The 26154-nt window shown below is 49.1% G+C and overlaps 2 protein-coding genes across 18 annotated transcripts in view; one reads left to right on the top strand and one right to left on the bottom strand.

Annotated features, from left to right (window-relative positions):
• Nucleotides 1–11122, top strand: part of CDON (cell adhesion associated, oncogene regulated) — a 103802-nt gene extending 92680 nt beyond the window's left edge. For 9 of the 17 annotated variants that reach the window (XM_047691385.1, XM_047691384.1, XM_047691378.1 and 6 more), the window contains 2 exons: nucleotides 6488–6762; nucleotides 7367–11122. In XM_047691385.1, coding sequence (XP_047547341.1) covers nucleotides 6488–6762; nucleotides 7367–7530 — 439 coding nt within the window. In that variant the 3' untranslated portion in view covers nucleotides 7531–11122. Of the gene's footprint in view, nucleotides 1–608; nucleotides 924–943; nucleotides 971–1073; nucleotides 1372–4588; nucleotides 4621–4707; nucleotides 5011–6487; nucleotides 6763–7366 lie in introns of those variants that run through there. The other 8 variants (XR_007120911.1, XR_007120910.1, XR_007120912.1 and 5 more) reach the window with 8 other exon arrangements.
• Nucleotides 11123–12161: 1039 nt separating this feature from the next.
• On the bottom strand, nucleotides 12162–22523 carry VSIG10L2 (V-set and immunoglobulin domain containing 10 like 2). The gene is made up of 12 exons (XM_047693484.1): nucleotides 22433–22523; nucleotides 20643–20993; nucleotides 20132–20407; nucleotides 17980–18255; nucleotides 17171–17419; nucleotides 15990–16250; nucleotides 14387–14677; nucleotides 13696–13992; nucleotides 12893–13015; nucleotides 12563–12587; nucleotides 12401–12453; nucleotides 12162–12259 (listed from the first exon to the last, which is right to left on the bottom strand). The coding sequence occupies exons 1-12, from the start codon at nucleotides 22521–22523 to the stop codon at nucleotides 12162–12164; spliced, it is 2391 nt and encodes a 796-aa protein (XP_047549440.1).
• Nucleotides 22524–26154: the final 3631 nt, after the last annotated feature.

The raw sequence follows: 26154 nt of genomic DNA, 5'->3' as shown, positions 1-26154 counted from the left end.
AAGGAGAGAGAGAACACGAGCAGGGCGGAAGAGCAGAGGGAGAATGCAGGGCTTGATCCCAAGACTCCAGGATCATGACCTGAGCCAAAGGCAGACATTTAACTGATGGAGCCATACAGGCGCCCCATTCCTTTTTGTATACTTTGTCCTCTATGCTTACGTCTTAGCACATAACCCCTAAGTTGAAGCCATTTTTATGCCAACACCTGTAGATACCTGTAGATACCTGGGATAGATAAACCTGTAGATACCTGGGATAGAATGAAATTATTTACATGTGCTTTGTGGTTATCTAAATGGTTAATTCCTGATGATTAGGAGTTAGGATTTAGTGTACTGGAAAATTTTAAATCCGTTTGGTGTATCCTCTTGGAAGGTGGGTCATCTAACTCGAAGTATGATCTTACTGTCAAAACCGTTCTGTGATTGGAGAGTCACGATTCAGAACCAAAGTAAACGGCTGCCACTATCCTCTATTTCACTTTGCTGAAAAACAGATACCAAAGAATAGGGAACTATAAAATTGTACTTTTTTTTTTCTTGTGAAATATATGTCATTTCTTTTAAAACCTCTTGTGTGTTGAACCTGTGTGTTTGCTCCGGCACAGAAGACCAGGTTATCATCCATCACTGTTGGCCGTGGTCCCTCTGTCTTGGCCATCCCTTGGGTCCTACCCCACCGTGTGATTCACCTCAGCTGCCTCACAAAGGTGTCTCACGCTCAGACTGTCAGGGCTGCCCCCACACTTTATTTAAAAATCTCATCCTTCACTTTAAATGAAAGAAATGAACAGGGAAAAAAGAAACTAAAAGGAAAGAAAAAGAAAAATTGAAGGCTTCTTACTACCCGGTGAGTCGTCATTATTTTATGTTAACATTGTGAAATTTCATTCCTCTTCTATGTACCCAAACAAATTATTAATTTATAAAATTTTGTTTTTAGGGAACTTCCTTGGTTTTTCTAATACTGGCAAGTATTTTTTTCTTTTTTTCCTACAGTTTGACTTTGCTTCTTTTAAATGAAAACTCTTCTTTCTGACCTGATGACCCTTTTTGGTCTTTTGGATTTCTAGGGCCTCTGTGTGACTTCCAGATTCTTGCAAAGAAACGAGGCATCAAGCCAGAAGCTCAGTTAGTTAATTTTACAGCATCATCGTCGGGATTTTCGGTTTTTTTAAAGGACAAGACTGTGTGTTGTATGTCTCATTGTTTAAGAGCTTTCTCTGACACTGAGGCTAAGCATTGCCTGCCCTCATGGGGAGTTTAAGTCAGATGACTTTGAAACCAACAGATAAAAGAAAACCCAGACAACAGAGCCTGTGTTGAACGAGGACACAGATAACTACGGCAGGGATACAGAAATCTTCGAGGGTAAGTGTATCTGTTCATTCTCCCTTTAGTGGACATGTCTCACCTTAGTACTGGGCATTAACAAGGTATTATAGGTATTTTCCAATTAGTTTAGTCATGGCCCCTCCAGGCCCCTGATAATGAATTTACTTGCTTAAGAAAAAGGATATTTTTTTAAAAATCTGATTTTTTTTTAAAGATTTTATTTATTTGACAGAGAGAGCACAAGCAGGGGGAGCAGCAGGCAGAGGGAGAGAGAGAACCAGGCTCCCCACCGAGCAAGGAGCCCGATGTAGGGCTTGATCCCAGGACCCTGGGATCATGACCTGAGCTGAAGGCCAACGCTTAACAACTGAGCCACCCAGGCATCCCAAAATCTGATGTTTTAATGTTTATTAGTTCAACATTTTTGAGATCCTACCGTGTGCCATGAACTATGTGCGTGGTGCTGGATACCATGACTTTCATTAGAGTCCCATTTACCTCAGTTCTTTACTATCTCCTAGACCATTTTAATTCCATCCCTTCTCTAGGGTTTTATGTTATTTTTGTCACAGGTTTTCATTCTACAAATATTTAAAATCCTCTAAGACATTACAGTTACTATTTCTTGAGGTCAGTATTTATTCAAAATTCCTGACACTCCCTTTCTTTGTTGCTCCTGGTTCCTTTCTGTATTTCCTTTCTCGCATCTGCTGGCAATCGCTTCCTTCAATGTGAAAAACTGCCTCTGGTATTTCTTGTATTTCTTATAATAACAGGTCTGAGGGTCACAGAGGCTCCCAGCATTTTGGTCTGAACACGTCTTCAGGTCCTTTTCCTTTTCGAAGGATCCTTTTTACAGTTCATTGAATTCTAGGTTGGCAGTTACTTTCTTTTTGTACTTTAATTATGTCGTATTATTGCTTCTGTCATTTCTGGTGAAGAATCATCTGGGCAGTTAGTACGGTTCCCTGTCAAAGTAATAATGTCTGTTTCTTCTGGCTGCTTTTATGGTTTTCACATTGTGTTTTGCTTTCAGCAGTTTAATTGTTCACATCCAGAAGTGTACCTGTCTTTGTATTTATTCTGAATAGCTTGGGGTTCATAGGACTTCTCATATCCGTGCTGGAGCTTTCATCAGTTTTAGAAAATTCTTAGCCCTTATGTCTCCATATATGGCTTCTGTCCCATTCTCTTTTCTCTCCTTCAGAGAGACTCCAACTGTATATGCTTTTGAGCTTTTCACTTTTCGCTATGCCTCAAGTGTCTTTTAAGCTTCCTTCTCTATTTCCCATCCTTTTTGTCTCTGCACTCCAGTCTGAATGGGGTGCGACGCCTGCTTCGTGTATGTGGACCTCTGTTCATCTGTGCCCAGTTAACTCTTCGCCCCGTGTATTCAGTTCTCAATTTCAGTTATTCTACTTTTTTAGTGTAGAAATCCCAATAGTGGGTCTTGGTGTCTAGTAAAATTCCTCGTCTTGTCATCTGTTTTCGTGAATATATGCATCCAGGTCTTTCAATGTCTTTGCCTCGTAACTCAGTATATGCATCACTTATTTTTCTCTTGTTCCTTTCTCTTGATGGGCTTGGTAGTTTTTTATGAATTCTAGGCAGTGCATATAAAAACTCACAGAGGCTCTGGAGGAGGAGTTCCTTGTCCAGAAGGATTGGTTTTGGCAGGCAGTTTGGCAAGGGGCACATCACTTTTCCCCAATCTGGAACAGAGCTGTTTTACTGCTGAGCTTCCGTGGCTACAAAAGCATTGTCTATTTCTACGTCACCATTATTTGTACAGCGTAAATCTTCAAGGGTCCCAACGGAAAGTGTTTCTCTCTTTAGGAGACTCCACTCCAGTTTCTGTCTTCCCAATGCCATGAAGGTGCTGGGAGGCCTGCTCAGCGTCTTAGCTTTATAGCCCCCACCTTCTGCTTGATGTCTCAGCCTTTTCTTTTTGCACTGAATCGGGCAAATGCCTCAAGAGGAAAAGTGGTATGGAAACTCAGGTTCAACATTTACCTTTTCTCTGGAGAGCCAGCCGTTCAGGTGCTTGCATTTTTGGGTAGTTGCCCTCTGACGACTTCAACAGATTTAAAGTAAAAATTTCTCCATTCTTTGTAGTAGTCCTTGGCAGGAGAGTCGTGATACAAACTAATCAGTCATAGCCAGAAAACAGCAATTTAATTTTTCAAAAGTTATTTCCAGCAAGTCATGGTAGCCATCTAGATTCCCCTGACCAGAGATATTTCTGGTTTGGGGAAATCGAAATCCTCCTTATTCTGTAGGTCTGTAATTGCTACCTGATGTAATTTCCTTGACTGTAAGACAGTTGAGTCTGAACTTGTAGGAAAGAGTAGACACTGGTCTCTAGCTGGTCACATGGAAAGTACTCTTTCTCACCAGCCACACATCTATTACCCTTTTCACAGGTAAGTGCTGACAGTGTCTTTTATATCTTCTTATATAACCCCACGTCACACCGTAGCCATTTGTTTACTTTTCCCATCTCCTCTGGGTGACTGGAAGTTGGAAATCTGCTGTATTTACCTTTATATTTTTAATGTCTACCACAGTGTCTGACATTTAGAAGTTGTTCAGCAAATGCTTTTAGAATAAAGGGCTCTTGTATGTAAGGTTATTTATATAAATGGATAATATCCATTAAATTTTCATTAGTAGTATCTGAATTCAGAAAGGTAGGGTTTCTGTGGGTTTTTAAATTTTTTTTGTTTTGTTTTTCTTTTGTTTTTGCCTCTGACCATGTCCCCCATTTTGGGTAAATACCTTACTTAGAGTCTGTATTTGATTCCGATGAACTGAAAATATGCAGGGTGAGTCTCAGGTTCCCTAGGCATTGGGACAATGGAAGAGACCAGACAAAATCCAAGAAGGAAAGAACCCAATAACACAGACATTACTAAATGGCTCAGGAGATCAGTGCTCACCTTTGCCAGCGTCCCAGGGAAGTTTTTAAAATTTAGAGTAGAATAAGATGTAGCATGAGACAAATAATACCATACTATCCTGGAATCATGATCTGTCTAGCCCAAAGCTCTGATTCTGTCTCCAGCAAACTTCCTTCTATACTAGTGCTTCCTTCATTTGTTATTGGCTTAAGACATGCATGGAAACAGTTGGGTTTTATTTGAATCAGGTATATATTTCTTCTATATTATTAAAACTTAAAATATAGTCCTATATCTTTTACTCAAACTATTCTGTGCAAATTAATGCCTCACATACTTTGCTTTCATTTCAGGTGACAACTGTCTGAATTCCACTAAAGGTATAGTAAGTATATTTCTCTATTTGAAATGAATGTTGGACTTACTTAAATTAAGGATCTGGTTTTCTAACAGATATCTTACTCTCTTGCAGGTTCAGATCTTTCTTCCTGCCTAGCATTCAGTATTTCCAATAATTTTGAACCAACAGAGATGCTAGTAACATTTTCGTGGACGTCCTTGACTGATTTTCATTTACCCCAGAAATGTAACATTCCATGTTAAAAAGGTGGAAATCCAAAGAATGCTTACCTTTATTCCCTAACATTGCCTAGCTACATCATACTACCAGTCAGTGCTGTGTGTTTCCTACCTAACATGCTCAAATCAAAACCAAATGAAATGTCTTCATGAGAATCTTCTTATAATTGTGGAAATAAAAAGTATATTTCTCTAATTCCAGCGTCTGTTAGTGATGGACTAGCTTGATCATCCACAGGTAATAATGATGAAATCTGGACCATTTGGAAGTATTGGAGAATAAACAGAAGCAGGCAGAAACTGAATAAATCTAACCTTAAAAGACAATGTCTGACAGTTGTTCATGGATTTTTGCTGGAGGGCATTCTCCAGGCTTGGGTCAAGGACCCAAACAGAAGGTGTCGGAGGGTGGAGTTCAAGACCAACAGAACAACCAGAAAATTAGAGAGGGGGGGAAGCCAGTAAAAAAGGCTACTATATGAATGAAGAAGTAGGAAAATAGGATACTTAAGGAGGAAAATGTCAATAGAAAAAGACCCTGAGGTGACACAGATACCATAATTAGCAGGCAGTAACTGAAGGCAGCTGTTATAAATATGTTCAAGCACCTAAAGGAAGATAAACATACAATGAATTCACATATGAAGGATTGCAACAGAGAAACAGAAACAATAAAAAGGACCAAATGGAAATTCCAAGCTGAAAGGTATAGTTAACTGGAATGAAGAATTTACTGAATGAGCTTAACAGCAGATTGGAGACAATAGAAGAAAGAATCAAAGAACTAGAAGATCAATAGAAATTATCCAGTCTGAAGAACAGAAAGAAGAAAAGAAAACACGTATCTTAGATGAGGGCAAGAAATAAAAGTAGAGCAGGATTGAAATGCTCAGTGCTAATAAATTCTAGCAACTAATTATGCAAAGAAAAATTTAAAAATAAAACTTGGATTTTGAATGTCTAATCTACGTAGTGTTTTTTCCAAGGGTGAGAGGGAACGTATTATCTGACTTCAAGGCAGTGTGTGTTTGTTGGCTTTCATAAGATTAGTCCTCTCATGTGGCCATAGGTTTCTTAGCTTTCTGTTCTCTTCTTCCTCCCTATTCCTTCCAGTGACCAATGGCCTTTTTCTTCTGTGTGCTATATTCAGGAACCAATTAGTTGTAAAAAGGAAGACAACTTCAGACACAGACCAAGGCAAAGGAAGCCTGTGAGATAGGTCCTCACATATGGTTGTTGTTGTTGTTGTTGTTGTTTTTTTAAGATGTATTTATTTATTAGGGGAGGGGAGGGACAGAGGGAGAAGGAGAGAGAGTCTTAAACAGACTCCTCAGCGTGGAGCCTGAGACAGGGCTCGGTCTCATGACCATGAGATCTTAACCCTGAGATCATGACTTGAGCTGAAACCAAGAGTTGGGTGCTTAACCAGTTGCGCCACCCAGGTGCCCCCATATATGGTTTTATTCTTAAGTGGCTCCTGTTGTATTCCATTTTAACTGTAGTTTTTGAGTTCTTACTATATCAAATCATAGTGAACCATTTCATTATTTTTAAGCACTAATCTTTCTTAAGAACCTTGGAATACAAAATACGAAATGATATTTCAAAATAAGTGTCTTTTAATTATTAATCCCTCTAGACATAATCCTATTTCTTTTGGTTGTATTTTCTAGGTGTTTCACGAAAACTAACAGCACTTTCAGCAGCAGCCCCCTTCCTGTGGTCCCAGTGGTAACATCTTATCCTCAGGATGGTTTGGAAATGAAGCCCCTCGGTCACATGAAGATGCCTGCATGCCTGGCTTCCACAGTCCCCGACTGTGGCCAGTCACCTGAAGAGGACTTCAAAGATGACATGGTGCCAAGACCTGCCCAGCATACTTGCTGTCAGGACAGTAGGAGTGAAATCAACTCTGAGTGCACAGAAGATACAGCAGAGTTCAACAGAGGTACTAGGCGACATTATAAATCTTGAGTTTCTAGCTGGTCTTTAGTTAGGTAAGACCTATAAGAGGACAGTTGCTTTCAGGACGTTCTCTCTGTGATCAAGTCACATATTTCTTAAATAGTGGGTGGGGGGTATTGGGTACTTCAAAAAAGTTGACTGTATAAGGAATTCTGTGAAATTCTGTTATTCATATCCTTCATCTCAGGATGTTAATCCCATTACAGTTTGGAGAATAAATCCAAGGGGGTTTGATTGGGTTTGTGCCTGGACAGTAGAGTTGCTGAAAGAATGTATTGTATCATCACGGGCCTCTTTTATCATTTGAATTGCTTCTGGAGTTGTAGCTTTTCCTTAGAATGCTTATTTGTGGGGCTTTAGGGGGTTTGCTTTAGCCCCGAGGTGAATTATACAGCTGTTCATGAGAGCTCAACCTTTATTTTAAATCTCTAAAACCTACTTTCTTTCTCAAAGTCAAACTCAACATAACTGGGCTCTACATTTACTCATTACTCTTTTCTTTATTGCTCAAAGTAATGTTGTGAGACTGTTGTTTATAAATCCGCCTTTCTGATGTCATAATGCTCCCAAACCTCTGTGTTTTTCAGGAGACAGCTGTGTCCATTCAGAAACAGAGAACAAAATTTTAAGTTGGAATCCTCTTATTTTGCCTCATGTGTCCAAGGACTGTACTGAAAAGACCACCTGGTCTCCTCCTGGCATTCCTTTAGACAGCCCTGCAGGGGTCCTTCAGCAACCCCAAGAGACCTGAGGGTGTGCAAACGACCAGTCATGTTCCCACTTCAAGCCAGTAACTGCACAAAACAGGCCAGGGGATGGACTGTGTGAAGGACATGAATTCAAATCAGAGAAAATCATTATTTATTTTTTTTTTGTAGTAGTAATATCCTATGAATGTATCTTAAAATGTGTGCCCTTTTATATTATTTATGCCTTAAAATTTCCCTCCTCCTTCCTCCCCTTTGGTAGGAAGCAACCTAGTTTTGCGTAGTTCTCAATCATCTGAGGGTGGTGGCATCATTCCATGTTTCTGAGAACCTCAGTGACCATAAGAGCTCCTCCTGCAAGGATCCAGCCTATTGGCCAGTTCGGCTAAGAGGGAACTGAAGTTTTCAGATGGAAAGCTGTCTTTTGGTGTATTGTGTTATCAGACTTTCTGAGAACATTTGAAGTCACGCTTGGTTGTAACTTAGCATTTGTAATAGCAGGTGTCTTATGAATTTGAGTGCCTACCACAGAAGTGATAGGTGAGCTCTTGGCTTTCTGTCTTCACACGGGCACAAATAATGTTCAGTTTTCTAGGCACTAGTCACAGACGGTGTCATGATCATGGTTGAGGTTAAGGTCTGTGGAGTATGTAGACAGGGGATCAAAGCTAGAAAGAAAAAGATAGCACTCTGGTCCCACTGCATCAAAATTGGGTTGGCTTATTAAATTGTCACTATAGGGCTCATTTTGACTGTTTCTAAGAGTAGGAACAAAATGAGTTTAAAGTGGAAAGAAAGTAGACTTGGAAAGAAAGACCCCCATTGTGCTCCCGGTGTCACACCACCTGAAAATGACTATTTTTCAAGCTTCCAGCATGGGCAATACTTGGACAATGTGAGTATCAGAAAAGATTTAATTTGGAGGGAAAGGGGTATGGTTTGAAATTTCCTGACTTTTTTCAGAATGTCGTCATCGTAAACACACACCTGAAGCTTTGATTAGTGGAGCCCGTAAATCACAGTTACGGCTCCCTCTGAGTGACAAGGACATTTGCAGCTGCCTTGGGAAGGCCTTTCTTCTCCACATCCAAAAAAAAAAAAAAAAAAAAAAACCCCACCAAAAAAAAAACACACACTACTCCTATTTAATAGCTCTTTTAATAACTTGAGTCAAACTTCAATGGATGACTGCTTGTTTTCAGATTGTGCATCCCTTTTGGGGGAAGAAAAAATAGAAAATGATTCTCTTTATGTAGAGTCAAGCAGTTTCAGCAATAAATGAGAAAAGTTCACAGTTCCTCAGAATTGCAGTGAAATAGACTAGAATACTATGTTAAGCAACTGTTTCTGTAAATGCATCAGTATTCCCTTATGTATGCCTACGTATCTTATAAATAGAGCTGTTAACGAAGACGCTGTTTGAGCTGGGTCACTCTGCAAGAATGACTTTGAGTAGAATGTAGCGAGTGTCATTTCAGGGTCAGGTATTAGGGACGCCGTTGAATCGAGTACTTCATTCCATATCGCCATACAAGAGTATACTGGATTTATTCTTCCCGTGGTGTAGATGCCATTAGCTTTGCAGGGGGATAGCTGCATCCCTTACTTCAGTGACTAGCAAAGGACAGAATCCTCGTGCACAGAACATGAAAACATACCGCGTTTGGCCAACCGAGACACAGCCGTGCTGTCACACAGGGAGTTTTAGAAAACTGGGGAGCAGATGTTTGTGGGCAGTCATTTTGATTCAGGAAACACAGGTGTACTAGCATGAGCCTTGGGTCATAAACTGCTTTTAAAGATTGAGTTTGGATATGGGATTTGTGCACTAGGAAGAGAAGATGACTTTCCCTTTAGGGCAATCTTACTGTGGACTGCTTTTATTTATATTATTAGTAACGCTGTTTTAAGTGTTATCCCTCTTATTGTATTTTATTTATAAAAAATGCCTTTATATATTGAGACGTATAAATATAAATATATAAATATATATATAAAATTGCCTTACCGTTCAGGAGTTATGCATCCCTCCTAACCTTGAGTCGTTCTGAACTTGTATGACCTACCCAGTCGCCAACAACAGTCCTGGCTGATGTCGCTTCCCCAGGAAGTCAGAGGACATAGGAGCATATCGTGAACCCTCACAACAGATCTCTAGCACAGTCCCCCACCACAGAGCTGGCGCTTCAACCCGATTTACCCGGAGCCGTAATCCGAGCTCCTTTCAGTTTTCCAGACTGCTTTCCAAATACATGCGGTTCCCTCTTGCCATGGAACCAGCCCTGTTCCACGTGCTCTCTCCCGCCCTCCCCTGCTGCATGCTTCCTCTGACTCGACCCCACACCCAGAAGCTGTCCTCTGTCCATGTGGGCGGAGCTCCGTGCTTGTCACTTGGTCTTCCCAGAATCCCCATATCTCCCGGTGACAGCCCTCAACCACCACCACCCCCCGCCTGGGAATGGGATCTTCCCTGGGCCCAGTGAGCACGACATTGGTCAGGCCTCCTCTGTTCCTTCTGGTCTTAGAATTCTCTGTGGTTCTTTGTTTTAGTGTCAAACTCCGCCCCTGCTCCTGGTGTGTCATTTCACTGTGTCCTTTTCCCCCATTACGTACCAATCGTCTGCTCATAGGTGCTATACAGGTTGTGAGTGAACTTGCAATGTTTTAACACCTTGTGAAGTAGTCTTTTAGGAAAGCATTCTCTTTCTGGGTTTTGTTTTTGTGGAGTGAGTCTGTGAAGGCCAGTACCCAGAGAGCTCATTCCAGAGAGAGTACTGCCAAGAACTTGACTTCATGGCTGGATTTCACCTATGTTGCTCTGTTTTTTTTTAAGTAATGGCTTTGAGAGGCATGTTTTTGTATCCTATTGAAAAGTATGTTTTATTTCCCTGAAAGTTGTAATGTTATGTTTGGAACTGTACATATTCTAAATGATGTAGCGTTGACAGGTTTTGTCTGGTTGATATGACTTTGTATTAAAAGAGAACGCTGCTTTCCTGGAGAGTAGCATGTGAAGATGGGGACCGTCAGATACTCCCTGTTTGTATGAAGCTGCGTCTAGCTTGTGGTCGGGGTGGGTGTACATCTTCCTCACACCTCCATCCCCGTCCTCTTCTGAAAATCCCCATCGCATGTCCCAGAGCCACGTGAGTTAATCCCTTCTGTTCTGACCACAGAGATCCGGGCCCTGAAGGAGCAGGATCTAGGACAGCCAGTATTTCATGGGGAGCCTGGGAGTATCCCTGAGCCCCGGGGGGCTGTGTCCGAGCAGGCAGACCCCCCCACCCTTGGGGGGGCTCTGTGTCTCTGGAAGGAAGCAAGGAGGGACGGAGAGGAGCCTGAGGGGCATGGAGAGGAGTGAGCCCTCCTCGCTGTTGTCTGTGCTGACCATTGGACCATCTGTGTGAACCCCTGGGCAGACATTTCGCCTCCGCAAGAAAAACAGCCCTAAAAAAAAAAAATGTCTGGGCTGCTTTGACCAGAAAGCCAACAGGGTCTTTGGCATGGGGTGGGGCCTTGTTCTGTTTTATTCCCTGTGTTGAAATAAGCCTCCCTTAAATCTTAGCTCCAGTCCTGAGAGCCTGGAGAGAACTTGAAATCCCTTTTCTAATAAAGTCAAAATCTGTGAGAACCTAAGAAGCAACTGCAGTTTCTGTCCCGTTTCCCGTCTCCTTTCAGGCGCCACTTATTCCTGGCAAGATCGTCCCCTGGCTTTCTTGCCATTGCTTCTCATCCGAGTCCCCCGCCGAGGCAGCTCGGCGTCCTGACGCTTCTAGTCAGTGGAACAAGCATTCATTTGTGTTCACCCCGATTTCAGACACACACACACACACACACACACACACACACACACACACACACACAGGAGCCCGTGAGTCATGCTGGCGGCCCCCGTCCCCTGCCAGCCAGCTCCCCCGGGCCTGGTGGCAAGCAGCGGCACCTGGTCATGCTGACACAGACTCCTGGAGACTAGTGACCATGCCTCCCTCTGGCCACTTCGGGATCCGGGATACTCCTCCACCAAGGGGAAGAGAGACACAGAGACCCAGGGATGGCCACCTGGCCCGCCACCCCTCTGATGAAGCCGGTCCGATAATTGAAGCTTGTGCTCTTGGGGAAGGAATGTGAGATTTGGGGAATAACTTCTAGAAGGGCGCATTTCTTGCTACAGTTGAATGAACAGAGCACATACCTTCAGATCCTGCTTCCCATCTCCTAGCCACCCCGTCAGTAGGAGAACCTGGGACCCAGCCGGGTCAGCCTCTCCCTGTGGGAACTGCAGGGGAAATAGTCTTCTCCCAGTGATAGCATCTGGTAGGATTTATTTAGCAACTGCTCAGTTCACAGGCTTTGTGCAGAAGCGGCTAGCTTGCTCATAACGCACCAGGCACCGTGCCCAGAACCACCCTTCTCACACGGCCTTGGACACCTGGTCATCTTTTTTCCAGTTATGTGTCTTCCTCATCCTTCTGTCTCTCCCTTCCACAAGCTGGGCCAGGCTGTCTCTTGTAACCAGGTCATTGAGAGGTGCTGCGCTGAGCCTTGCCCTTGCTACGAAGGCGGGAAGGGGGAGCCGGTGTCTTAGCCATCTTGGTCTTAAAACCAAGTGTGACAGAGGGATCTTTCCACCTCCCACCTGTCTCCTCTATGCGTATTTGGGGCCCGTCTTGGGACCTCATGGTGTTGCAGTCACAGTGATGGTGACATTAACTGGGGCATCCGTGAGTTCTTGTGCAGGATCCGAACCTGGGTTGGTGGATGGCGGTTCGATGCCTACAGGCACAAGCAAAGGAGACAGATGCCGTGGAGGCGTCCCTGATTGTTCTCAGGACCAGAGACTGAGCATTGTGCATGAAACTCAGGACTGCTGTCCTTACATATGAGTAATCATCTTTGGGATGAAATCATGCTTACCAGCCTCTGCCTCCAGGCCTTCCCTTGAATCCCCGTATTGGTGGCTTTGCTCCCTGAGGGCAGAGTGGGAGAGTGAAGTTAGTGACTGTTACACTTCCACGGCCTTACCTTCCAGGAAAAGGACAATCCCAACCCTCAGAATGACTGGGGTTCTACACTCACATGGGAACCAGCAACTGACCAAGGCCTGTAGGAAGGAAAGAAAGTGCATAACTTGAGCAACTCAGCATAGATTCCGGGAAAAACCCCTCCCTTTCCAGATAGACTCTGTCCTAGAGACCCCAGAACACAGAGGGGGTGGCCCCAGATGCCTAAGTTTGGGAGTTGGAGCCCGGATGGACAGCTAGCATTGGGGAGAAGACACAGTTAAGGAAAACCCGAGATACCTTGCCCAGCTTGGGGTTGGGGGGGGGGGTCTGCATCTCTCCTTGGATGGGTCTAGACCTGGCCCCCATGGAGTCAAGAAGCCCTGCCCTTGAGCTTCCCACTCACAGGGGAAAGTCTCCGGGTGCCGGGCAGCATACTGGAACACCAGCAAGGAGGCCACCGTCGCCACCACTACTCCTGTGCCCGCTGCACCCAGCACTGCTGGATAGGCGCTGAAGGGGGGGTCCGCTAAGGGTTGAAAGCGCTGGTTACATGGCTTTGGAGCCATTGCTGAACTTGACAACAAAGGCTGCAAGGGCAGCAAGCAGACAATGCCCCATGGTGGACAATCAAAAGCAAGACTGGACCCCCAGAATCCAGAGGTCAAGTCGTTCCCAAGGAAAGAGGTGCTCTCTGCATGCCTCGTGCTCTAGAGCTTTCACGTCCCCAGCCAAGTCCCCCATTTCTGCCATAGAAGGCAGAGGCCAATTGTCTTGGCAGCGGGGATGAAGGGAAGGACACCACGAAATATGGAGTTCCCAGAATGGAGAGAGAGCCGCAGGAAGCTGAGAGCCCACCTGTACCCTGGGAGGTGAGACTGAGGCACAGAGTTGGGCCCCTCTTCTTACTGAATCACCAGCACTCTGAACCCCACCCCATCCTCATTTCTTCTGATTCAAGCTGAACTGTGGCTCCTACCCCCAGGCCCAGGGCCTCCTGGGCCTCCCAGGGAGAGATGGGAAAGACAGCAGCAAACGTGACCTGAGGTGAGGGTGGGGAAGAGGAAAGACAGGGGGATGGAGGCATTGGGTGGGAAGGAGCCAAAGGAATGGAGTAGGGGATGCCCTGCAAGGAAGAAGAGGGACCTGGGTTTGGGGTTCGATCTTGGGGAGAAAGGGTGAGTGCCTCTGTGGCCGTGGCCTCAGCACCTGGTGTCTTCACCTCGGAGGGGTGTCCAGCCGTGTGGTGATTCAGAGCCAGGACGCGGAAGGCATAGCGGACACCTGGGTCCAAGCCGCCCAGTTTCCGGCCCCGGCTCTCAGGCTCGATGTCCTTGGCCGCCGTCTCCCAGGCCCCAGTTCCCAGGCTTGGGACGCTGGCCCTCCGCTGCACCAGGAAGCCCGTCAGGTTCCCCGGGCCCTTAACGGCCCAGCGCAGCTGCACCTCTCTCCGGTGCCTCCCGTAGGTCAGGCGGCGGATGGTGACGTTTGGAGGAGCTGGGTATCCTAGGGGAGGGGGCGGGACACACGCAGGCACCTGAACCACTACAACCACAAGGCGTGCGTATACCTGGGGCCCCCAGCTTTGTTCTCTTTTGTGGAGAGACAGCCAGGAGCGTGGCACCACATTGGAGCGCGCCCTTCTGGTCTGTGTCACCTTGGTTTCCTCATCTACAAACTGAGCGAAAGGTGATTGCGACACCAAGGGGAACCGCTGGCCTGCATTCAGGAGCACGTCGCAGTCGCGTTCACACAAGCCCATCTGGGTCCTCGCTGGGGAGGGCTGTCGGTGCCCGCGGAGCGCACGTGTCCAAATTTGGAAGCAGAGGATTCCTGTGCCTTCCCCTCTAGGGGGCCCCTGCCCCTCGCCACACGCAAGCGCCCGCTACACCTGACTCACTCCGGACCTCCAGCAGGACGCTCCGACTGCTGCTGCCCAGGGCGTTGCGTGCCACGCACCGGTAGGAGCCCCTGTGGCGCGCGGGGTCAGCATCCTGGATGCGAAGGTGGAGCTGGGCGCCCTCGGAGTGCAGCGTGAATCCGGAGGTGCCGCCTTCCACCTGCCGTTGCTGGGGCCCCAGCCACAGGAGCCGGGCAGGCGGCATGCCCCCCAGGAGGGCGCAGCCCAGCCAGGCCTCTCCGCCTTCCAGCACAGACACTCGGGACTGAGCCACTGCCAGTTGGGGGGCTTCTGCGGGGACAGAGAGAGTCAGGCTGGGAGGGGTTTGCCGTACCTGGGCTAGTGGGAAGGCTGGGCAGTGAGGGGCTGGCTAGCCCTGGAGGGGATGAGATGGGGAAGAGAGCCAGGAGACAGGGCCAACAGAGTTGAGAGTGAAGCTTGTCTCGGGCTAGTCTGCCGCCTCTTCCAGGCTCCGATTCTATGCCAGCATCCTACCACCATCTGCTCCAAGCTTTCCTGACAGTAACTGTGTGCCTCCATGCCCCTCAGCTACCCCGCTCCAGTCTCAGCTCCTACAGGCGGGGCCCCTGCCTTACTCACCTCTGTATTAACCGCCTCCCTCCCAGCACCTGCCAGTGGGGCCCCCTTCTCCCTAGTGGCCCACCAGTTCCTTGCCTCCGGCACAGGGCTGGGCCCAGAGCAGGTGCTTAGTTTTTATGTACTAAGTCCTAAACACCCAGCGTTTCGGGTGTCCGTGAATCTCCTGGGATGGAATTTCCAGCCCGGAGACTGAGTAATAAGGGAGGGAAATATTCCCAGAGGAGAGTCTCCTGAGAGCACCCAGAGACCAAGATATGAATTGTTGTGTGAGAACTGTTATATGTGCCGGCTCCTCTGTGTGCTTTTCCCACATTTTTCACTTTAATACTTAACTTTTTTTTTTCTCTTGATTTGGCAATAAATAGGACTGGTGGGGGCCAGATGAAGACAGAAAGAAAGCAGACCCAGAACCGATAGAGGCAGTGAGAGAAGTAGAGACCTCTGGTGCCTGAAACATGGATGCAGGGCAGGAATATAATCAGGCATTTCTCATGCAAATTAATGCAAATGAGGGAGACAGAGTCGCTGGCCAGCCAGACAGGAGCTGTCCAACAGCCATAGCCCAGCCCCATGTGACTGTTGAAGCCTCGCAATGTGGCCGGCCCACACCTACATGTGCTGTAACTAATTACACCAGATTCCGAGGACAGTAGACTAGGATACTTCATTCATAATTTTTAAAATTACTATACATTGAGATAATCATATATTGGATATATTAAGTTCAATAAAAAGTTTCTCTTGTTTCTTTTTGCTTTTTCACATGTGGCTACTAGAAAATTTAAAATTCTATATATGGCTCACATTGTATTTTTATTGGACAACACAGACCAAGACCAAACGCCCTGATTTTATGGATCAAAAACACTTGAGTCCCTGAGAGATGAATTGGCCCAGACTCACTTTGCATTCCAGCACAGACAGCCCCCAGGGCCCCTCCTCCTGATTCCAAAGGGGCTGCTCTCACACCTCGGCCAGAACCAAGCCACAAGCCTCGACTCACCCAGCTGGAGCCGGCAATGGGGGTCAGGGACCCTGAGTGGGTGAGTGCCCCGGCAGGTGAACTCTCGGCCAGCCAGGTCTTCCTGGGCCTGCAGGAGGTGGACAGCCAGCGAGGGGCTGCTGCCATCCAGGGGCTGCTGCTGCCCATCCAGCCAGCTCAGCAGGGCAGGGGGCTGGCCTCCAGGCCACTCACAGCTTAGCATGATGAACTGGTCTTCGACTGTGGCTGTGGTCCAGCAAGTGGGGCTCTGGAGGGGATCCCCTGGACAGGGAATAATGGCTCAGCATGGCTGTACAGGAGGACAAAGGGCTTTATAGCCCTACCTCTTCCTTCCCTTCTTTCCTCCCTCCTTCCCTCCCTCTCTCCCTTCCTTCCTCCCTTTTTCTTTCCTTCCTTTAGATTTTATTTATTTACTTGTTTCAGAGAAAGAGAGAGCGTGCACAAGCAGGAGGGTTAGAGGGAGAAGGAGAGACTCTCAAGCAGACTCCCCATTGAGCACAGAGCCCGATGCAGGGCTCAGATCTCATGACCCTGCCATCGTGACCTGAGCTGAAACCAAGAGTCAGATGCTTAACTCAGCCACCCAGGTGCCCCTCCTTCCTTCACTTATTGCCTTATTCACTCATTCATTCATTCATTCATTCATTCACAGTTACGGAGGGCTGACCATGTGCCAGAGCAATCATGGGAACAGACACCAAGCAATTACAATATACTTTGATGAATGCTGGAGTACAGGTACAAAGACAAACCCTCTGGGGCTTCAGGCAGAAGGACTTTAAAGACAGGATGGTATCTGAACTTCATCGTGGGTGGTGGGTAGAAGTTTTCAAGGCAGAGAGAAAGCTAAAGGCACATTTCAAGAGCAACATGCAAGAGGGCGGTAGTAATCTAAGGTCAATGACAGTCTGCTGCCGCTGGAGACTGGGAGACAGGCAGGAGCTGCAGGACTCCAAGCCCAAACTGCAGAGGACACGGCAGAGTGGTGGAGACCTGGCTGGCAGGGAGAGCAGTCGGGAGGGAGGTCTGAGCTGAGTGCCGCCCACCTCCTTGTTCACGGCAAGTCTTGGAGTCTGTGATCTGGAGCCCCTCCCCAGATCCCAGGGCTCCTCGAGGGCGCTTCCCTGGCCCCTGCCCACACCTGGAACATCAGCGCCCTGCTGTGTCCTGAGTCCACTCACATAGCGTGATCCTGCAGAGGGTGGGCAGCGCCAGGGCTGGGTGCTGGCCAGCACAGACGAAAACGCTGCTGTTGGGGAGCTGGGTGGCAGGCTGACTCCAGGTGACATTGCTGAGGGCGGTAGGGCCAGCTCCCTGGGGCCCTTCCCACTGCAGCTGGGCAGCTGGAAGCCCCCCAGGCCAGGTGCAGACCAAAGTCACAGCACCGAGGGTGGGGAGCACAGCACAGGAGGGCTGCCCCTCAGGGGGATCTGGGTGGAGAAGTGGGTGAGGATGGGCTGAACAGATGTCCCTGCTGGGACACTGTGGTCCCCAGGCCCAGCTGGGGGCCTGGTGGCCACAAGGCGAGGGTAGGAGAAATAGGGAGAATTGGGTGGGTGGGGAAAGATGGATTCCTCTGAGGGGCTGGTGAGCAAAGAGCTGAACTCTCAGGTCAGGAGGCAGGGGCTGAGGGGGTGAGCAAGAGTTCGGAGCCCCTGAGGAATCCCAGGGGCCCTTGGAAGCCCCCAGCTTCCCCTAGGTTCCCCATTGCCCAGTTTCTCCTTTTTGCTGCTGTGTCCTTTGCCTCATGGTCATTTCTCTACCCTTCTCTGTGCCTCAGTTCAGTCCCAAAAGCCGTGGGAAGAATCACTTGGGGAACAAGGTCCAAATAGGGTCAGGGGTTTCCCCTCTCCCTGCCCCTTCCCACAGATTTCACAGCCTCTCCCCCTGCTCAGCAGCCCTGTCTGGCTCCCCCACCCACATCCTCGACAATGTCCATGCTGATTCCCACAGGGCACGGGGCTACGGCAGCCCCCACCCACAAACTCACGGTAGATGGTGAGCCTGGCGCTGGCCTGGGTGCGCGTGTCCAGGCGGCTGTTGCAGGCCAAGCAGGTGTACAGGCCTGTGTGGGCGCGTGTGGCGCTGGCGATGGTGTAGACAGGCCCAGTGTGGACCTGAGTGTGGTCACGGAGCCACACGTAGTGACTCGGTGGGTTGGATCCGGCTAGGCAGCTCAAAGTCACCTCTTCCCTCTCCTTGGCCCAGAAACCCTCCTCGCTGAAGCCCAGTGGCTCCACGGAGATCACAGGATTGTCCGGACCATCTGGAGGGCAAGGAAGACTTGTCTCATCTCCCCGGTCTTCGTTCCTTCACTCACTTGTATAATCTTGGTTGCACTGACCATCCAACGAGCCTGTGTTATGTGCCTACCCTGTCAACCAGTGGGTGAGGGCCCCAAGGAACTCAGGGTCTGGGGGCCATAAGTCCAGTCAAATATAGGTGTTCAGGGTCTGTGGAGGCAAGCTCCCTAGGCTGTGGGAGGCTTCCCAGAGGGACTGAGGGAGGGGGACGGTAAGAGCTGGCTATGTAGGAGAAAGGTAGGACGCCAACCTTCCCGGTTCGGGGAAGCCAGGATCGAGGGGCTTCCTGGGACAGGGACGCTTGGCCCCTCTAGAGAGGCCTCTGGAGAGGGCAGAACACAGGGTGTGACAATGCCCCGACCATGATCCCAGGCCCAGCCCTTCTCACTTCTTTGGGTCACTGCCTTTCCTTCTTTCCCTTCTTTCTGACTCCCGTCTTTCTGACTTCCTCTGCCTGCCATTCTTCTCCTCTGTCTTTCCCAAGAACTGCTCGCCTGTCTCCCCCGTGGTCCTGAGTTTGCAGTCCCACAAACCACCACCCACAAGACAGGACAGCATGAGTCCTGGCTTTTTAAATCCTCTAGATCAGCATCGTCCAACAGATCCACAGATCTTTTTAAATTTTCCAATTTTAAATTTCCAAATCTTAAAAAAGGAAAAATGGCTAAACCCAACCAAGCAAAACAGCATCAATGGATTTTAATAATTTTAATAATATTTTGTATTTAACCCAATAACCCAGAATATTATTTCATGTATAATCAGTTATAAAAACTATTGACGAGCTATTTGGGGTTTTGGTTTTTTGTTTTTGTTTGTTTGTTTGTTTGTTTTGACTCAGTCTTCAAAATCCAGGGTGCCTTTGGTAGGCTGAGCACACCTGTTTGGTTCAGGCAAATCTGCAGGGCTCGAGCCCTGTGAATGGCAGCCATGTTGGACAGTGTGGCTCTAGACCGTCCTAGTCTTCTTCCTTTCACACGGACTTCTAATTCCATTTTTAAATTACTTTTTTTAATTGCAAAATTTCATTAGTTTTATTTGTTCTCTTTACTGAAAGAACTACTCTGGTCATTTGTTCACTTTTGTATTAGGTTGTACTGTATCGTCTGTATTAGGTTCTTCACTTTTGTATTAGGTTCTCCCTCATTGCTTGTTTTGGAGTTCCTTGTGAGTTCTGAAAAGTAAACCTTTGTTTGCTCTTCATGTGCTTTATTTTCTTTAATTTTTATTCATTTATTTGAGAGAGAGAGCAGGAGAAGGGGTAGGGGCAGAGGGAGAGGCAGACTCCCCACTGAGCAGGGAGCCTGACATGTGGCTCGATCCTGAGACCCTGGGATCATGACCTGAGCCTAAAGCAGACACCCAACCGATTGAGCCCCCCAGGCACCCCTCTTCCTGTGCTTTAAAGACAGACTTCTGATTTCTACCTTGAGGCTCTCAACTATTGACTTGGGACCAAATTGCTGCCCTCTCTGTCCACTGTGTCCCTCCTTCTGGTTTCCCCACGGTCCAGTTGGTCCCTGCGAGGCCTTCAGGCTCAACCCAAAGGCTGTCTCCTCAGGCCACCCCTTTTACCGTAATTATGGGTAAAATTGTGACGCCGAATGTATGTGCATTTTCTTGGGAAGAGAGGCTCATGACCTGGAAAAAGCTAGAACTCCTGTAGTAGATCCATGTCTGATACGGGGAGTGGGGGGGCCCACAGTGCCCTGAGGCTCTCGCTACTGGAGCTGCTCAGTGGGCTGGGTGCTGCTGGGGGGCCCTAAGGCGTGTCAGGAAGCAGGGTGCAGAAGGGAGGGGAGGTGCCAGCCCTGACCATGCACCCCCCATGTGACTCACAGATGACATCAAGGAAGGTGCCATCACTGCTCAGCCGGCTGACGGCGTTGTGGGCACTGCATATGTACCAGCCCAGGTGTGTCCTGTTGACCGGGTCTAGCCGAAGCCACCGCTCTGTCACCTCCACCAGCTCCTTCTCCCGGCCTTGAGGTGCCCGATGTTGCCAGGCAAATGTCACAGGCTCTGTGCCCTCCCGGACAGCACATGTGGCCACCACGGAGGTCCCCTCCACGGGGGACAGGTCACTCAGCCTCACCCGAGGCTTTGATACGGGCACTGGCCAGAGGAAGGAGAGGCCTGCATTTGTTATCGTGGACCCAGGCCCAGGAAGATGGGCCTGCCCACAGGGCCCTGGCCCTCCCCTCCTTGCAAGCCCAGGTTTTCTCGCTCCCCGGGGGCAAGGTCCTGTGGCACCTGGGCCTGGCCCAAGGCAATGGGAGGCACATGCAAGTAGAGGCAAAGCAGCACACAAGGCCACTCAGGTCAGACCCATCCCAGCTCGGCCCCTCACCCAGCACGGCCATCGAGAGGTAGGAGTAGGTGGTGTGCAGCTGGCCCCCGGCCACATGCAGGGCCTGGCACAGGAAGTGGCCTCGGGCCCCCTCCCGCAGCTCCCGCAGCACCAGGCTGCTGTTCCGTAGACTAACGGCCCCCAGAGCTGAGGCCCCGGCCTCCACCTTGGACTCCGCTCCATTGGTGACAGCCACGGGCCGGGGCGTCAGCGAGCCCAGGGGAGTGAAGCTCCAGAAGACCACGAGAGGGGCCAGTCCAGAGCCACAGGCCAGCTCCACGGAGCCACCCCGCACTCCTTGGATGGACGTGGCCTCTTCGTCAGGGCCTCGGTGGGTCGGGTGGGGCGGCCCTAGGGACAGAGCAGCAATGCAGGACGTCTGGGCTGGCCTGGGCTCTCCTGCTTCCCCTCCTTGGGCCCCTCGTCCTCCTTCCTGGAGTGGGTTTGAGTGAGCTCTGGAGTTTCTTCTCCAGCTGTGCTGTGGGAGCTGGCGGCCCAGGGATCCTTGACCAAGATCAGCGAAGAGACTGGAGCCGAGGCTCCCATCCCCATGTGCCATCAGACCATTGCAGAAGCTTGATAAAAATATATACTCTGGGACCTCATCCCAGACCACAGAGTCAGCATCCCCAGGGCATCAGGGCCCAGGAATCTGTATTTTCAACAAACATCCAGAAGTCGATTTGATGATCAGCCCAAGATTGGGAGATCTGCATGACCACTGGCAATTCAGGCTCGGGGGTGCGGGGGGTGTCTCTGCATAAAGATTCCAGGGGGAGTCCAGACTCACTGCAGCAAGGGGAAGATGTCAGCAGCCTGCTGGCAGCCCAGCCAGCATGCAGTTGTCAGCCGCTAATTATGGAGTACCTGTCCCCATACCAGGCACCACAGTTACAAGGACAAATGAGCCACTCGGGGAGCTTTCAGTCTATGCTGTTCTTTTCTGCTCAGGACCTAGCATGGAACTGCGGCATGTGCCTGAGCCCCATGTTCTCCTGTCCCCCGTGGTCTGGTAGCTCTAACGTGCTGAGTTTCAGCACACAAGGATGATGCCTCAGATGACAAGGCACGGGAGTGATTCACATTAGCTTCCGTTTGTTGAATGCGTTTGTGCGAAGTCCTGCACACACATTACTTGTTGACCTTAACTGTCAGGGTAATCACATCCCCCAGAGACTCTGAGCATGAAGTCACTTCGTCTCGAACCACACAGCAAGTGGTCGAGCTGGGAGTGGAGCCTGGCTACCCATCTCAGGCTCTCCCCCACTGCTCCCAGCTCCTCCAGAGAGAGAAGGGGAGACAGGCATGGGCAGCAAGGGCAAAGTTCTGCCGCTCCATTGATCAAGAAGCAGAACCCTTAACCCAGAAGCTGCTTCTTCCCAACTCTGTGGACACTGCTCTGGCCCAAGTTGCCAGCATCTCTCAGCTAGACTGTTGGTCTCCCAAGTACTCTCGGCAACCTGAAGACCATCCACTTTGGAGGCAACATTGGGAAGCCCAGATCTGACTATGTCACACCATGCTTACTATCCGATGGTCACCGACAGGATGACCCCAGCCTTGGGAGGGTAACTCAGCGTGCTTTCTGTGCCCTGGCCCCGCCTCCCCCGCCTGGCACAGAGCAGTGGCTCGGGGCATGCTGGCTAAGCCCTAGCAGATAAAGAAAGCTGATGGACTTCATTGAATGGCTGTGCAAGCATTTAAGGGAGATCCCAAAGAAGGCAGCAGGAGAGATAGCAGGATGTGAGTGGGGAATGGTCCACGGGCGGGGTGGCCGGAGCATCACTCACCTGAAGCCCCTACATGCAGAAGGCAAAGGGGTGTCAGCAGCAGGAGGCTGAGCGGTCTGTGCAGAGCCCTCGGACCTCTCCATGGCCTCATCTCCCTGGGTGGTTGTCCACCTGGGGCTCCTGCCTGACACTCGGGTGCTCTCTCTCCAGAGCAAAAGCCTGGCCCCGGAAGGACTGGGGGTCTGGCTCGGGTTGCCAACCTCAGCCTTCTGCCACCCTTTCCCCGCTCTCCTGTTACCCTTGCTGGCCCGATGACAAGTGAATTATTTACCAGATGATTCACTCCATCCATAATGCAGAGTTGGGGAAGGCAAGACCTGGCTGGGACAGATCTAGGGGACATGCCCTGAGCTCCCTGCATTTTCATCTTAATGATAGTGTAAAATTAGGCACCGAGCATAGAGTTGAAAAAGGCCCTAGTCTCAGCGAGTCCAACCACCTGCCTGGAGTGCAGTCTCCAGACCTCAGGGGCGAGGAGATTCAAACAAATCTTCAAATGCCTTTCCTCCCCCATTGTGTTTTGCTCATGTTTTATGGGGAGAAACTGGTAGAGGGTGGAAGGAGCTCGGGGTTCAAACACAAAGTCAGGGTTTGACTGACCGACTGTGAAATCAGGAAATTTCTGAACCTGAGTTTTCATTTCTTTGCAGATAAATGAGGATAATAATACCTTCTTTCCTGTAACGATTATTGTGGGTATTAAGTGAAAACCTTTTATTAGCCTAGGGGAACCTTCTTGGGTGCTAGTAATGTCCTATTTCTTGCCTTAGGTAGAGGTTAAAGTTCATCAAGCTGTGTATTTTTGTTGTGTAAACTTTTACGTGTGTTTGATAAAATTCTTTATCTCTCTCTCTGGCACAGGCACATGTACACTTGCACACATGCATGCACACACTCAGGCAAACAGTGCCCAGCATGTAGCTGGTGTGCTGTCCTTCGTGTCCCCAGTCAGAGCTGATCTACGAGGCACAGACCCTTGATACTGGAATGGAGACCAGCTGTCCCATGGACCTGGCCATCTCTGATAGACAACCTGACATGAGGTCAGTTTTCCATCCTCTGGTGTTGGGTGTAGGTGAGAGTTCCAGACCCCAGTGAGATGGGGGATCTGATGTCTGGTGTCAGGTTCATCAGGGCTCAGCTGGGACAGGAGCTGTCAGAGCTGAGTGCCCCATGGGCTCCTCCTGGGCCCAGAGCGGCCCACCGAGGCTCTCTCAGCTTCTCCCTTGTCCTAGGGTAGTGGATGACCCCTGTCCCATTCTCATTCAACCACAGCCAAGGCTTTTCCATGCCGAGCCCCTGTTCCCTCCTAACTTGGCTTTGAGCAGGACGGCAGGTGGTCCCTGGGATTTAGGCTCCCATGTAAGGGAGACTCTGGAAGGGAGAGTCAGGGAAGAAGGTGTTTTAGGATTCCCAGAGAAACAGAACTGGTAGGATGTGTGTGTAGAGAGAGATTTACTGTCAGATCTGCAATTAGCAAGCTGGAGACCCAGCAGGGCTTATGATGTAAGTTCTAGTCTGAAGACTGGCAGGCTTTAGACCAAGAAGAGCTGATGCTTCAGCCCAGGTCCAAAACAGATGTCTTAGCTCAAAGCAATCAAGCAGGAGGAGTTCTCTCTTATTTGGGGGAGGGTCAAATTTTTGTTCTATCCAGGCCTTCAACTGATTGGATGAGGCCCACCCACATGGTGTGGTTGGGCGTGGGGGGGGGACAATCTGCTTTACTCAGTCCACCTATTCAAATGTTCATCTCATCAATTTTGAAGGGGTGGGGGGTGGGAGGTTGGGGGCACCAGGTGGTGGGTATTGTAGAGGGCACGGATTGCATAGAGCACTGGGTGTGGTGCAAAAATAATGAATATTGTTATGCTGAAAAAATAAAAATTAAAAAAAAAATGCAAAACAAATGTTCATCTCATCTAGAAACACCTTCACAGACACACTTGGAATAATGTTTGGCCAAATATCTGGTCACCCCGTGGCCCAGTGAAGTTGACATAAAATTAACCATTCCCTCCCACCCACCCCACGAGGGCAGAGCTGCGGTCCTATCTGGAAGGGAAGAGGAGGCATGACCAGAATGGGAGAGCAGGTCCAGGTCTCCTGTCTCTGATGCTGTGGGAGCTCAGGGGCCAGGAGATGCAAGGTCTTCCTTTTTTTTTTTTTTTTTAAAGACTTTATTTATTTATTTATTTGACAGACAGAGATCACAAGTAGGCAGAGAGGCAGGCAGAGAGAGGAAGGAAAGCAGGCTCCTTGCTGAGCAGAGAGCCCAATGTGGGGCTCGATCCCAGGACCCTGGGATCATGACTTGAGCTGAAGGCAGTGGCTTAACCCACTGAGCCACCCAGGTGCCCCAGGTCTTCCATTTTTGAAAGACAAGAAAGTACAGTGGTCAGAACATAGCTTTGCCTCTCCATTACTATGTGATATTAGCATGTAACTTATCCTCTCTATGCCTCTGTTTCCTCCTTTCTATAATTGTTTTCCTGAGTAGAGTAAATGAAGTGACACATACATAGCCTCTGCCTATTAAAATTATTTATGCACCTTCACCTGAAGAATGTCAACAATTAATTCAACAAACATTTCTTGAGCATCTGCTAAGTGCAATGCACCATGTTGTATATGGCAGGTCATCTCTCTTTCTCCCTTCTCCTCCTTCCTGTAGAGCATTGGCCAAGCCAGGGAACCCTGGCTCTGTGCTTTGCTCTGGGCATGCTCAGTGTCGAGGCCCAGGGGCAGGTGAGGCTGTAGGCTCCCCAGGTTTGGGTGCCTACTTCCCATCTTCCCCTCCTGCTCAGGTGGATGCAGGCCCCCTCATGGTGGGGCTTCCATCGACAGCCTACCTGGGTCCCAAGGGCTCACATCAACTCCTGCCTCATTGCTTTGGGAGATCCTGGAGGGAAGGAAAGGGGATGGTGTGCAGTTAGGAACGATGAGAGACCAACCCTAGAGCATTGTCTCAGCTCAGCTCAGCTCAGGAGAGAAGAGGTTACAAGGATGGATGTGGAGACCCAGCCTCTTGAGCTGTTTGAATGGAAATTGTGGAGAACCACGCTGAGGGCTCTGAATGGGTGAGGTCAGCAGCCTTCTGGAAAGATCACCCTTCAGCCCTCCTGTTGACCAGCATTGGGTGGGCACCGCAGTAGCCACGTGACCCTGGGCAAACAACGTGTCCTGACCTTCCTCGTCCTCATCTTTCAAGTGGGCATAACACTGACGACACCTTCAAGCTGTTGGACAGATCAGATGCGACCACATATATCCAGCGTTTTGTAAGCCCCGGCACCTTGTGTACACTCAGCAAATGTTCATTCTTGCCCTCTTTCTGTGTACGGGGAACTGGAATCTGCTTCCCTCATACTTCTAATCTCTGGGTTGAGTTCTTTCACTGAAACTTGGCAAAACAATTCATAACCTTCTTCCAAATGAAAGTCATTCGAAAATTGAAACAGCATGTCCAGTCCTTTCATTCTCTACCGGAATAATAATACAAGTTATCATTTCTCTCCGGGCGTGTGCTGTGTTCTCCACACTCCCTGCGAAAGTACTGCATTGCACATTTTGCCAACAGGCTTGGACTCTCTCCGTTTCCCCCACACTCCTTGTAGCTCCATCCCTCTGGGCATGCTCCAGCTGGTCCCCACCTAAGACTGTCCCCTTGGGGCTGGCCAGGGGCCCGTGGAACCGCTAGGTCCCTTTCCTCTCTGACAAGGCCC

Source organism: Lutra lutra, chromosome 10 (genome assembly GCF_902655055.1).
Source record: "Lutra lutra chromosome 10, mLutLut1.2, whole genome shotgun sequence".
NCBI classification, from domain to species: domain Eukaryota; kingdom Metazoa; phylum Chordata; class Mammalia; order Carnivora; family Mustelidae; genus Lutra; species Lutra lutra.
The sequence above is the reverse complement of the archived record's forward strand: the minus strand, read 5'-3'. Positions and strand labels throughout refer to the sequence as shown.